Consider the following 12410-nt stretch of genomic DNA (forward strand, 5'->3'; position numbering starts at 1 on the left):
TAATTTCAATGAAAAAAAAAAAAAAAAAAGGGTAGAGAGAGAGAGATTTAAGGGACCTTACAGTGCTCTAAACATCAGAGAAAGAGAGAGAGTGATTGGAGGGACCCTAAACGTGCACTTAAAATGAGAGAGAGATGGAAGAGAGAGAAAGTGAACTAATCACGAGAGAGAGAGAGAGAAAAGTGAGAGAGAGAACAAAAGGAAAGAGAAAAAAGAACAATAATTGAAGAGTTGGGTTTGGATTCTTGTTGGGGTCTTCTCCAACACCAAGTACTGGTTATTTAAGCAGACAAAAGGGGTGTTCGGATAAGAGGGTGAAGATTCAAAAGCAGTGGGTGTCTCTTCTCTTTAATATTGCAAAAAACTTTCTCATGATTTTTCTTGAGTTTCCATGGATTCTGAATTTTATTTTATTTAATTGGTGCAATAATAGGATGGAGATCAATGAAGAGAAGGCTGTGATGGTCGGCAAATTCAAGACAATATGCGTCTTCTGTGGAAGTCGATCAGGAAACCGGCCTTCTTTCAGTGATGCAGCTGTCGATCTTGGAAGAGAACTGGTAGTTTAATTACCAATTCAAATTACTCAGTTTTTTTCTAGAGAGAGAAAATAGACGAGAAGATGGGGAAGCCCAATATAGAATAATAGAAGAATTGCAATTCTTTCTTTCCTCTCATACTTTTTTTCTTGCTTTCCTTTTTATTGCTTCTATCCTTTCTGAAATTGAAAAGCCCAAGAAAAGAGAGAGTACTCATAAAGTGTAATTACCTAATTAATCTCTCTCTCTCTCTCTCTCTCTCTCTCTCTCTCTCTCTTGCAGGTTCAGAGGAGAATCAACTTGGTTTATGGTGGGGGCAGTGTAGGACTGATGGGTCTAATTTCTCAGGCTGTTTACAAGGGTGGCTGCCATGTTCTAGGGTATCTTTATCAATCATTGGGTTTTTTCTCTCTTGTTCTTTTCATTTATAATGTGTTATTAAATTTCCTTAAAAAAGTGGTAATTTCCATGTTTTTCCCTTTCCTTCTAAATCTTGCAGGGTCATTCCTGTAGCTCTTATGGCTCATGAGGTGCAAATTGCTTGGCCTTTTACTCTCTCTCTCTTTTGATGTGCAAATTACATGGCCTTTTATCCCCATCCTCTCTCCCTCTCTCTCTCTCTCTCTCTCTCGTGAAACACTCATTGTTGGACTCCCCATGCTCTCTCTTTCCTGGTTAATGAGGTACAAATTGCTTTAATCCCCCTTCTCCCACTTTTCATGGCTTAATAACTGCAAATTTCTTGGACTATCTACACCACTTGTCTCTCTCTTTCTAGCCTGTCTGTCTCACATTCTCACTCATACTTTAGGTGGTGCAAATTGCTTGATGTTTCACACCCCCTCTCTCTCTCTCTCTCTATAATGGCTCGAGCTGCAAATTGCTCACCTCTCTCTCTCTCTCTCTCTCTCTCTCTCTCTCTCTCTCTCTCTCTCTCTCTCTCTCTCTCTCCACGGCTTTATTACCATGAAAAAACCAACACTCAGAATCATCAAAACAGATTTCAGGAAAAACAATTGGGGAAGTGAAAACTGTTGCAGATATGCATGAAAGGAAGTCAGAAATGGCCAAACGTGCTGATGCTTTCATTGCTCTTCCAGGTCCATTCCCCTCCCCCACACACCAATAATAATAAATAATAAAAAATTAGATTTCATGCAGTTTTTATTTCTTACATAATTCGTCATTTCCATTAACATCAAAAGTTGCAGGTGGTTATGGTACAATGGAGGAGCTTCTGGAGATGATAACATGGTCTCAGCTTGGGATTCATGATAAGCCTGTAATATATGCTATTTTCAATTGCTCCCACGAGTTATCATTCAAATACTCATGTTTTATCATTTATCTCCTCTCTCTCTCTCTATCTATCTTTTTAATGCTGATTTTTAGCATTTTATCTTCGCTCTCTAACTTATAATCTCTCTCTATTTGTTTTTTGATATGTGGATTTTGGATATGATTTTTAGGTTGGGTTGCTAAATGTGGATGGATATTACGATAATTTGTTGGCATTGTTCGACAAGGGAGTGGAGGAAGGGTTCATAAACGCTCCCGCAAGGCACATTGTTGTTTCTGCACAGACCGCAGCAGACCTACTCATTAAAATGGAGGTTCTTCTTTTGCTCTCTCTCTCTAAAGTCCCTTTGTTGGTGTCACTGAATAAGGAAACAGCATGAAAAACGATCTCTCTCTCTCTCTCTCTCTCTTGTGTTGTGAGAATTACAAAGGCCATGAACATGTGGCATTTCTCTCTCTTCAAGAACACATTGGGAGATTGTTGTCAATGAATGAGGAAACACAGAGCGATCTCTCGCTCTCTGCAAGTTCTAGAGCCCATATGTGGCCAATCTCTATCTCCTTTTCTCTCTCTTGTGATGATGGGTAGGTTGCCATTGAACGAGGGAACAGAGCAGTAGAAAGAAGGGGGGGACAAGTCTACATCTCTTTTTCTCTTGAATCTTTTTTTGGGTTTTTCTTCTATTTGTTTGATTGGTGTTTCTGATTTATTTATCCCTTTTTACTTGTTTTTGTGGGTCAGGAATATACACCACTCCATGACAGAGTTGCACCCAGACAAAGCTGGGAAGTTGACCGATTATCACTTCCACACAACCTCAAACCCTCTTCCCACTTGACCACCCATTTCTGATTTCAAGTCAGAATGAATACATACAACAACTAATCTCTCTCCTCTCTTCCCCTTCTATGTTTCTCTCTCCCCCTTTTGTCCCCTCTCTCTCTCTCTCTCTTCCTCCCCTATGTTTCTCTCTCTCTCTTTTCTCACTCCTCTGACATAAGCCTACAGAACCAGTTGTTTGATAGGCATGTTCTTTGTATCAAACATTTATACGTCTATGTTTCTCTCTCTCTTCCCCCTCTATGTTTCTCTCTCCCCCTTTTGTCCCCTCTCTCTCTCTCTTCCTCCCCTATGTTTCTCTCTCTCATTTCTCACTCCTCAGACATAAGCCTACAGAACCAGTTGTTTGATGGGCATGTTCTTTGTATCAAACATTTATGCTCTCTCTCTCTTTCTCTCTCTAGATAGAGAGGGAGAGAGAGGTCCTCAGTCTGAGGTACGCCTGCCAAGCAGTTGTTTGCTGGCAATTGTATTATACATTTATGCATGTACAATTTGGACTTTTGAGAGAGAGGCGAAAGGTTGGGAATGAAAGGATGAGAAAATTCTGGTATTTCTTTATTTATTTTATGATGAAAACATGGGTGGGTTTCTTTTATAGAAAATGTTTAGGAGTAAGTGTTACCTCAAAACTCACCAAAAATAGCAGTTTCGATGATGGATTTGTAAAACCTCCAAATCCACATCTCGCCTTGATGATTATGATTATAAAAAACAAAAAAACTATTTTAACCCCTAAAGTTAGCGGTCAATTGTAATGCATTATGTAAAAGGCGCGGTTTGTATAGAGCCTAAGCTCTAAACAAGCAAATAGCCTACCTTCAAATAGGCTTAAGAAATGTGGTTTCAATATTTAAAATTTTTGTGATAGCTTTAAAATGTATTTTTATTTTTATTTACAAAGTTTAAAACTTCAAAAATAGTATAGATCGGCAGATCTATAAAAACTTAAAAATCTTGAAAATTGATGATCCAAAAATACATTATAAAATACACTATTTTCAAAACTTGAAATCCATTTTTTTTTCTCTTGTCCATATATCTCAATGTCGAGATGATCAATTTGAGGATATTTGAGCATCAAAACAACCTCTTTTAGTGAAATTTTTGAGGTATGCTCTTATTTGATTGTTTAGAGCCTCGGCTCGATATAAACTTTTCCCTTACGTAAAATGTCTGTTTCGCCTTAAAAATAAGTATTCACAAATCTGCAGGATCTATACTATTTGTTGAGCTTCAAATTACATAGTTGATAGTAGAAATTGATTTTAGAGCCATTATAGAGATTTTCAATGCCCAAAGTGTTGTCTGGATGATGATTCAACTGTAGGCTTTACTTTGTTTTCATGAAGAATAGGCTCTATAGAAATTACAGCCTTCTTTCATTTATTTGGAGTTTTACTTGTGTTTATAGCACAGTTCGAAAAACCAAATCGGCCAAGGGCCGGTATTGAGTAACCAATAAACCGGCCTAATCGGGCAGTCCCGGCAAGTAAAAAATGTGTTAAAAATTAAAAAAAATACCAAAAAAAATGAAAAGTTAATTTAAAATTATGATTAAACAAATCACATACAAATGAAATTGAAAATTAGTGAAAAAATAGATTTAAAAAAATCAATTTGTGTCGGGGGGTATTTTTTGAAATTTTTCAAAAAGAGGAAAAAGTAAAATTAATTATTAATGGCCAAAACACTTTCCAATCTTCGCCTAAATAATGCAAACATTAAAAAGCACATTACAAACAAATCTCTTATTTTTTGTGATTTTATATAAATTTTTTAATTTTTTAAAAAATACCCTGACAGATCATCAAAACTGGCCAAAACCAAAACCAACCAGTGACCAGTTCCGATCTAACCGAGCGGTTTCGATTTGAACCGCCCGATTTTGTGAACATTGGTTTATAGTAAGGATGGGGTTAGCATGCAGCCAACCTGCATATTGTAGAAATATTGGCTTGGCAATAAATACATTTTAAAAATATAATTTGATCCTAATTTTTATAGAATATATAATCTTTAACATGGAGATCATGAATATGAAAAAAAAAAAATTGAAAACTAGAAATAATAATTATATTAAAAAAACATATGGATTGTTAGTTACAATTATTTTTAGATAGACCACCTATGATGCTTTACATCTTTGGACTGCATATTGTAGAAATACGGTTCAGCCCGCATGAAACAATTGTTCTTATAGAATACGGTAAACAAACCGCTCATCCACCATCAATCTTCATAATCCGATGGTCAAGATGAACTAAGATTCTACTAGCCAGACTATTGTGTACTCTGAAGCGGTACATCAGCTCAGCTCCACCTTCCTTTGATGAGGACGGATGGTGGATGGCAAATATATATACCATATAATATCATTTTTTAGCTAAAAACAGATACTATATGGTACACAGAACATATAGTATTATTTGCTTATATGGTACACAGAACATATAGTATTATTTGCTAAAATGCACACCAGATACAATAGTTCAATTTCTACCCATTTATGGATATAGTGGATGTGTACATGGCTATTATCTTTATTTGGATAAGGAAATTTATTAAATTGCGCCCTAGAGATTAACTATTAATGTCGAAAATTTTGCTCATTTTCTTATTTAATTTCTAAATACATGTCAAAATACACATGATCTTGAGGTACTCATTTCTTTTTATTTAATTTCAAAAGGCCACTCAAAATACGCATCATCTCGAGGCTAATAGTTGAACATGTGTAAAACGTTAAATAATTGATAGACTAGGTTATTTTGATAAATTTTCTTTTTAGACAAATATACAATCAAATTATTTACCTTTATTATAATAAACTGAAATCGCCCTAAGCCATTAGCGGTAGATTTGATGGCTAGGGATATGGTATTGACCAAGTTCAAAGTCCAATAATTTGTTCTTAAACTTTGTGATATACTTTTAACCTCCTAATTTTAGAACCGACAGCTATGAGCAATTGTGACTATCTTGTATCGTAGGTAAATAGCCTTATAGTATACAATTCTATCTTCTTCTTTTTTTTTTATTTCATACCCTTTATTGATTTTTTTAAACTTGAAAAAACTTTATAGGAAGATTAGACTTTTTATTCTCTTTCATATTTTTTGTTTCTTTCAAGATTTTTGCTATTTTAAGTTTATTTTCCAATATGTGGATGGGGAGTATTGCCCTCTCTTGCTATATTAGTTGGCCTTTTTGAAGTGGGAATTGTCAATAGATGTGACGCCTCTATTGCCTCTTACAATCTCACTTTTAGAATTATCAAAATGTCCTTTATACCTTAGAAATTAGAAAAATTTAGAAAGGCCGATGACATCATAGGATACGGAAACTGTATATCCTGTCCCAAGGAACGTTGACCGTCCAATTGGTGTGGTTGGCCGGTAGAGATCACATTTAGAATTGCATTGATCATTTCAACTTGTGTGCACATGCTCTATTATATGTATATACCCATAAAAGAGCCACTATACATAGAAGGCACGTATTCTATTCGGGACCCGATTGTATAGAGCCTAAGCTCTAAACAATCAAATTAGCGCCTACCTTCAAATAGTATCGAGAAATGTGATTTCAAATTTCAATACTAGAAATCTTTATCATAGCCTTAAAATATTTTTTCATCTTTATTTACAAAGTTTAAAGCTTCAAAAATAGTATAGATTGATAGATCTATGAAAACTTGAAAATTGACGGTCCAAAAATGCATTACAAAATACCCTATTTTCAGAACTTGAAATCCATTTTTTTCTCATGTCCATACATCTTGATGTCGAGATGATTAATTTGATGATATTTGGGCATAAAAAAACCTCTTCTAGTGAAATTTTTGAGATAGGCTCTAATTTGATTATTTAGAGCCTCCGCTCTATATAAACATTTTCCCTATTCTAAATGGTTACATGGTTCGAGTAACGGTGACCTCATTGTAATAATTGTGAATGGTCTCATAGTATCTAATACCTATTTTAAATAAGGGATTGTATATTATGAGATAATTTATTTTTTGGACAAGAAGGTTACAATCACTTTTAGCTATTAGATATGAAATTCAATAAAAGAAAATGTGTCATAACATTTGAAAATTTTTGTTTTGAATTTTATTTTATTTTTGGTTGAGTTAGCGGGGAGATGGCTCTTTTCCTATTTTATTTCGGACTTTGTGTCTAAACAATGACACATCCTAAACTACCCGATTTTAAATTTAATGGTCATTGATACTTGTGGTCTTCTTATACCAAAAATAAATTGTCTCATTATATACATTTCTTTTAAATAAAGCTTAGCTAAAATATATTATACTTCCACAGGAGTAAACTTTCTATTTACTCCCTAGGGTAAAACCCCATCTAGAATCAATTTTAAAACCCAAAATTTTGGGGATGTAACCTCGTTAACCTAGGGATTAACCTCAACTAATTACACCTTCTATGCAAGATCAAGAATGCATAGAGAACGTCCAATTTTTAGAAGTTGAAATTCAAGTGTTACAAAACTAAAAATTTAGTTTTCTTCTTTTGAAAATAATCATCTAACAATTGTTGGATGGTTCCCTAAATTACAGATTAAAAAATCCTCTCAAATAGGTCTTCGAACCAAGGGAGTAGATGTACACTATGCTCCCACGGGAGCATGGTCTAGCTTGACAATAATCAAGTTGCCAAACTGGCCAAAGTTATGGTTTCCTTTATCTAATTAATTTTTTCCTTTACTATTTTTCCCAGGACCCTTAAGTACCATACAATGGGGAAGCAAATTTTTTTTTCTTTTGTACTTTTTAACGTACTTTTTCTTACCCAAACCATATAAGTGAAACTCTAAAATTGAAAAATATTCGTAGCAAAAAGGACTTAGCCTCTCTATTGATGTCTTTTTCCCTAAATTAGGAGCAGAGAAATAGCATGAGCATTTCTACGACTTTACGGTTTGAGCACAAAACTAATGTGCGAAGAATAAATGATATCGAAGATGTTGAATCATGTGCATTTACAAATTTTCACCACCGGTCCAGATTTCGAGGATGGAAATTCTTCTTTTATGAAAATACGTGCAAAAAAAACTCTTTCGTACGGTGACGTGTGGGGGTATTTTCATACTAATTGGTTTTGGGCATTTTTTCACCTCTGATTGGCAGCCAATTAATGTAAAAATACCGTCACACTTAATCACATGAAGAAGTTTTTTCACATAAAAATTCTTAATTCAAGAGCGAAACGACCAAACCCATCAGATCTTATTTGGATCAGTGATCTTTGCAACATTGATTTGAACTAAAGTGGTTTGTGTAACGACCCTGCCCCCTGGCCCCATACCGTACATACCGGAGATCGATAGAGTACGGGACCGCGACATGAGGTGGTGAACGCTATTCAATTGGGAATGGCTCAACACATATAACAGGTGGAATCAAGAGCAAACCACGAAATAAAACTATAATCCATTCATCAAACATATAGAAATTCAAAAAGCAAGGTCATTTTTATTAACAATCATGCTCCAAAATTCCTTTACAAGCAATTTAATGCACTAATGGCCTGCAAGGTACAAGGTAAACAATAACCAAACAGTGGCGCAATGACCAAACACCTACTATAGCAAGCTTTTGAAAATCCCTTCTTCAAACTGCAAGCTTCGAGCACCCCAATACTCGGACAGTTGCCCTCTCACTTGGGCCAGAACTATCACTCTACAAGAATGAAAATGAGGGGAATGAGCTAACAGCCTAGTAAGTAGATCTACACCATTGCATTCCAGTTTATAAATGATAACAGTAAGTAACATTGTTCACCATTTACACAAGTATGACGAAAAATTACATTATTCATGCCCTCCAGTACTTTAACCGTATAAGAATAAATACAGTTCAATTATCATAAATATGCAATGCATAAGTCATCAATCATTTCATCTTTAGCAGAACAGTAAGGTTAGCAGTTCACAATTTCACACAATAGAAGCAAGAAGAGCCTACTCCTAAAGTAAAAGTTCCATTAATCAGGCCAAGCCAAACCTGTAACTTGGAACCTCTACCCTCGTTCAGGAGGGAAGACAATGACAAACGGTTGTCTCCCTTCGTAGTGTCCTCACACACACACACACATCCTTAGCGTGCTTTGGGGTATTTGATAGGCAGTGACCTTTCAAGACATGACCATCTCTTTATGTTCTTCTGGCGATTGGGCGTTACACTACCATTCGGTGTCCCAATGCGTATTGCTCATAACATTTGGGGGGAGCGACCCATCCTGTTATCCAGTTTCACCTCCTGCCAGTCCTATCTTTAGGGTCAAGGTACATTCAACAATTGCCGGCATAACAATATCTCAATGTCACAGTATAAAATAGTATCACAATACCCACTACTAATGGGTGGCCCATTACATAGTTGTCAGTATCAGTATCAGTTTCACAGTAATAGTATAAGAGTACCTACTACCAATGGGTGACCCATTGCGTAGTGGTCAGTATCAATATCAGTATCATGGTATCAGTATCACTGTATCACATTATCACAGTATCGCATTTTCTACAATTTTAGACAGTAACGTCATGTCATAAACAGAGACGTAACTTCCAATCAAATCAGAATTTAGAGACAGTTCTAATACTAATTTTATAATAGACATGCATATCTTTTTGACACAGTGACATATCCTACATAAAAATGTTATAACTTTCAATCCGTGAGGCATTTCATGATGGTTTCAAAAGCAAAATTCAAGAGAAAACATTTGTCTTCTTAACAGAGGTGATTTGAAAGCATTTAGATTTCATTTAGCTATTCAAAAATATATAACAACAGAAGTAATAGTTCTGAAATTTGGTTAAAGTCTGGCAACAATAACATATGCTCACAATTTCATGCATAACTTTCAATTTAAGAGGAATTTCGAAATACTTTCAACATGCAACTTTAAGCTTACTAAGAAATCTTTCAAATGACATAGTTTGAGGGCAATTAGACTTCATTTGATTAATAAAAACCCATGGCAACAGTAGTGACAATGATGAAACATAGTGCAGTCTATAAACAGTGGCATGTTTGCACATATTAGGGCATAACTTCTCATTCATAAAGAATCTTAACTTGGTTTAAACATGAATATTGTAGTAGACTCATATATCTTTCTAATGGCAGTGATTTGAGGTCATCTAAGCCTCATTTGACTATTGAAATACTTAGTAGAAAAACATTAATGTGTCTGAAAATTTCATAGTGGTACATGACGTGCTTCATAAACATGCTTCATACCTTTCAATTCACAGTGGACAATGTCACAAAATCTGTTCCATCTTGATTTAGACATATATAGACACTTTTCTACATATTTTTGTGAGCAATAGATTCATTTTTAATACTAAGATTCATCATGAAATGAGGCATTAAAACTGTAAAAACAATGTACATACCGTCACTTCCTACTTCCAATTCACTCTTATCATTCCTTTCTAGTTTCATACTTCAACAAAATTATGGGAGCAATGGTGATTAGATCCACTTATCTGGTTCAATAGTGCGTTTTTCCAACAAAACTCCTTCTTACAGTCCCCTTATCTACCTTCTAATAGTGGGGTAATAGTGAGCTCAAGGTGAAAGGCTCTAAGTGTGCTCTAGAAAGGGTGTGTGGGAAGATGAATGGTGTGAGAGAGAGAGGGCTTAAGTACTCTACTGGCTGGGGCGACAGTTTCAAGGTGGACAAGTGGTAAGTGTCACATATGCACAAGGACAAGTGGCGTGTGTAGCATCGTGCATCTGGCAGGTGGCAGTATAATTCATGTACGGCGATATACTCTAACATGCATGGCGTTGCACGCTTGGCAGTGACACGCAAGGTGTTGCACGCACGGCGGTACTCCATTTGTTCCATCTTACTGCCGTACATGAAATTTTCTTCTTCTTCTTACACTCACGTTGCTGCATCTCTCCCTTTCATGTGTGGCAGTGCTTTCTCTCTCTCCTCTTTCATGCGCAACGTTACCCCCACTTGGCACAGGTTTTTCTCTCTCTCCTCTTTCATACACAGTGTTACCCTTCGCGGTGCTGCTCTTTCTCTCTCTTCACGCCAGCGTTATCCTTCTCTCTTCACAAACGACGTTACCCCTCTCTTTTCACATATTCCTACCGTCGTGTGCCTTCCCAGGGCCGGGAAGTCTTGGTCCTTACAATTTGAGGCCTTGACCTCTCCAACTAACCAAGTGTCTCACCAAGGCAAGGAACTTGATTGAGATTTCTATATTGTCCATGTGCCCAATCTAGTCGTTAAGGCCCCCAATAGGTAAGGTAATAAAAATGGGTATGGGGTTGTAGTGGTAGCATCACTATTGATCACAACTTCTATTCTCATTAATGTATTCAAAATTTATGAACATTCAAGTAATATACGGGTTTCTGTGCATATTTGTCGTCCATGATAGTGAGGATTTGAAGCACTCCTTAATCATCCTTTTATTTACCCAAAAAAAATAGGCAAGGTAGTGTCATAAGGGGCTGTTTGTGTCCCTTGAAAAATATTGTCACGAAATGGAAAAATCTATTTCGTGTGAAATACATTTTTGTGAAAAATATTTCGCTTTAAATGGGTTTTTAACTTTTGAATAGCATTTGGATGCCACACGAAAATACGTTTCAACTGTTTGGTTCAGCTAGAAGAAACATTTCCTATAGAAATTCCATGTATTAGTTTTGCTGTAACCATCGTCATCCTCAAAATTATTTATTAGGGTAAATTAATTCAAAATTGTTTATTAGGGTAAATTTATTAGGGTAAACTGATTGTAACATGATGTTTCTTTTTCTTTTGGGTGTGGTTTATATAGAGCCGAGGCTCTAAACAATCAAATTAGAGCCCACTTTCAAGTAGTGTCGAGAAATGTGGTTTCAATATTGAAAATCTTTGACCACCTTTAAAAAATATTTTTATCTTTAATTACAAAATTTAAAACTTATAAAATAGCATAGATCAAGTAGATCTATGAAAACTTGAATAACTTAAAAATTGACGGTCAAAAAATGCGTTATAAGATGCACCATTTCCAAAACTTGAAATCCATTTTTTTCTCAAGTCCAAGCATTGTTATGTTGAGATGATCAATTTGATGATATTTGGGCATCAAAACAACCTCTTCTTGTGGAATTTTTGAGCTAGGCTCTAATTTGATTGTTTAGAGCCTAGGCTCAATATAAACTTTTCCCTTCTTTTTTTTTTTTTTTTTTTTTTTTTTTTAATGTTTTAGACTTATATGTATCCTCAAATACCCTATCTAGGACTCGCCCAAAAAAAAAAAAAATCCCTATCTAGGGTATTGATCGCTGTCGGAAAAACTGGACGATCTAACCGCTAACTACCTGGTTAGATCGGAACCGGTTTTGAGCGGTTTTGGTGATCGGCTGGTATTTAAAATAAAAAAATTCAAAAAAATTATATAAATTTTCAAAAATAAAGAATTTGGTTTGTAATATATTTTTTAACATTCTTTACATTATGGTACAGATTAAAAATTGTTTTGGTCATTAATACTAACTTTAATTCAAAAATCGATTTGTTAGAATCTATTTTCTTCATTAATTTTAAACTTCATTTGAATATGTTTTGATAAAATCGATTTATTAGAATCTATTTTTTTCATTAATTTTAAACTTCATTTGAATGCGTTTTGTTTTAATCATTCTTTATATGATTTTCATATTTTAGTAGATTTTTTGTGTATATTTTTTC

At 35.1% G+C, this 12410-nt stretch overlaps 1 protein-coding gene across 2 annotated transcripts; it reads left to right on the plus strand.

Moving 5' to 3' along the window:
- Positions 1–266: 266 nt before the first annotated feature.
- Positions 267–3230, plus strand: LOC18428974 (cytokinin riboside 5'-monophosphate phosphoribohydrolase LOG1). Of its 2 annotated transcripts, XM_088863173.1 has the most exons (8): positions 267–331; positions 434–560; positions 822–919; positions 1039–1069; positions 1540–1639; positions 1751–1821; positions 2009–2152; positions 2581–3230. In XM_088863173.1, the coding sequence occupies exons 2-8, from the start codon at positions 435–437 to the stop codon at positions 2689–2691; spliced, it is 681 nt and encodes a 226-aa protein (XP_088719299.1). In that variant the 5' UTR covers positions 267–331; position 434; the 3' UTR covers positions 2692–3230. The 2 variants fall into 2 exon arrangements, with proteins under 2 accessions (XP_088719299.1, XP_088719298.1); XM_088863172.1 differs by lacking the exon at positions 267–331 and having other exon boundaries at positions 338–560.
- Positions 3231–12410: the final 9180 nt, after the last annotated feature.

This window comes from Amborella trichopoda, chromosome 3 (assembly GCF_054954075.1).
Source record: "Amborella trichopoda isolate Santa Cruz 75 chromosome 3, AtrichopodaSantaCruz75HAP2 v2.0, whole genome shotgun sequence".
Classification (NCBI taxonomy): Eukaryota; Viridiplantae; Streptophyta; class Magnoliopsida; order Amborellales; family Amborellaceae; genus Amborella; species Amborella trichopoda.

Bases quoted from the DNA above. Each gene is read 5' to 3' on its own strand.
- LOC18428974 (XM_088863172.1), top strand. From the start codon at position 372: ATGATTTTTCTTGAGTTTCCATGGATTCTGAATTTTATTTTATTTAAT. The intron at 1,070-1,539 runs GTGCAAATTGCT...TCATCAAAACAG, and splicing joins TAGCTCTTATGGCTCATGAG to ATTTCAGGAAAAACAATTGG. The intron at 1,822-2,008 runs GTAATATATGCT...TATGATTTTTAG, and splicing joins TTGGGATTCATGATAAGCCT to GTTGGGTTGCTAAATGTGGA.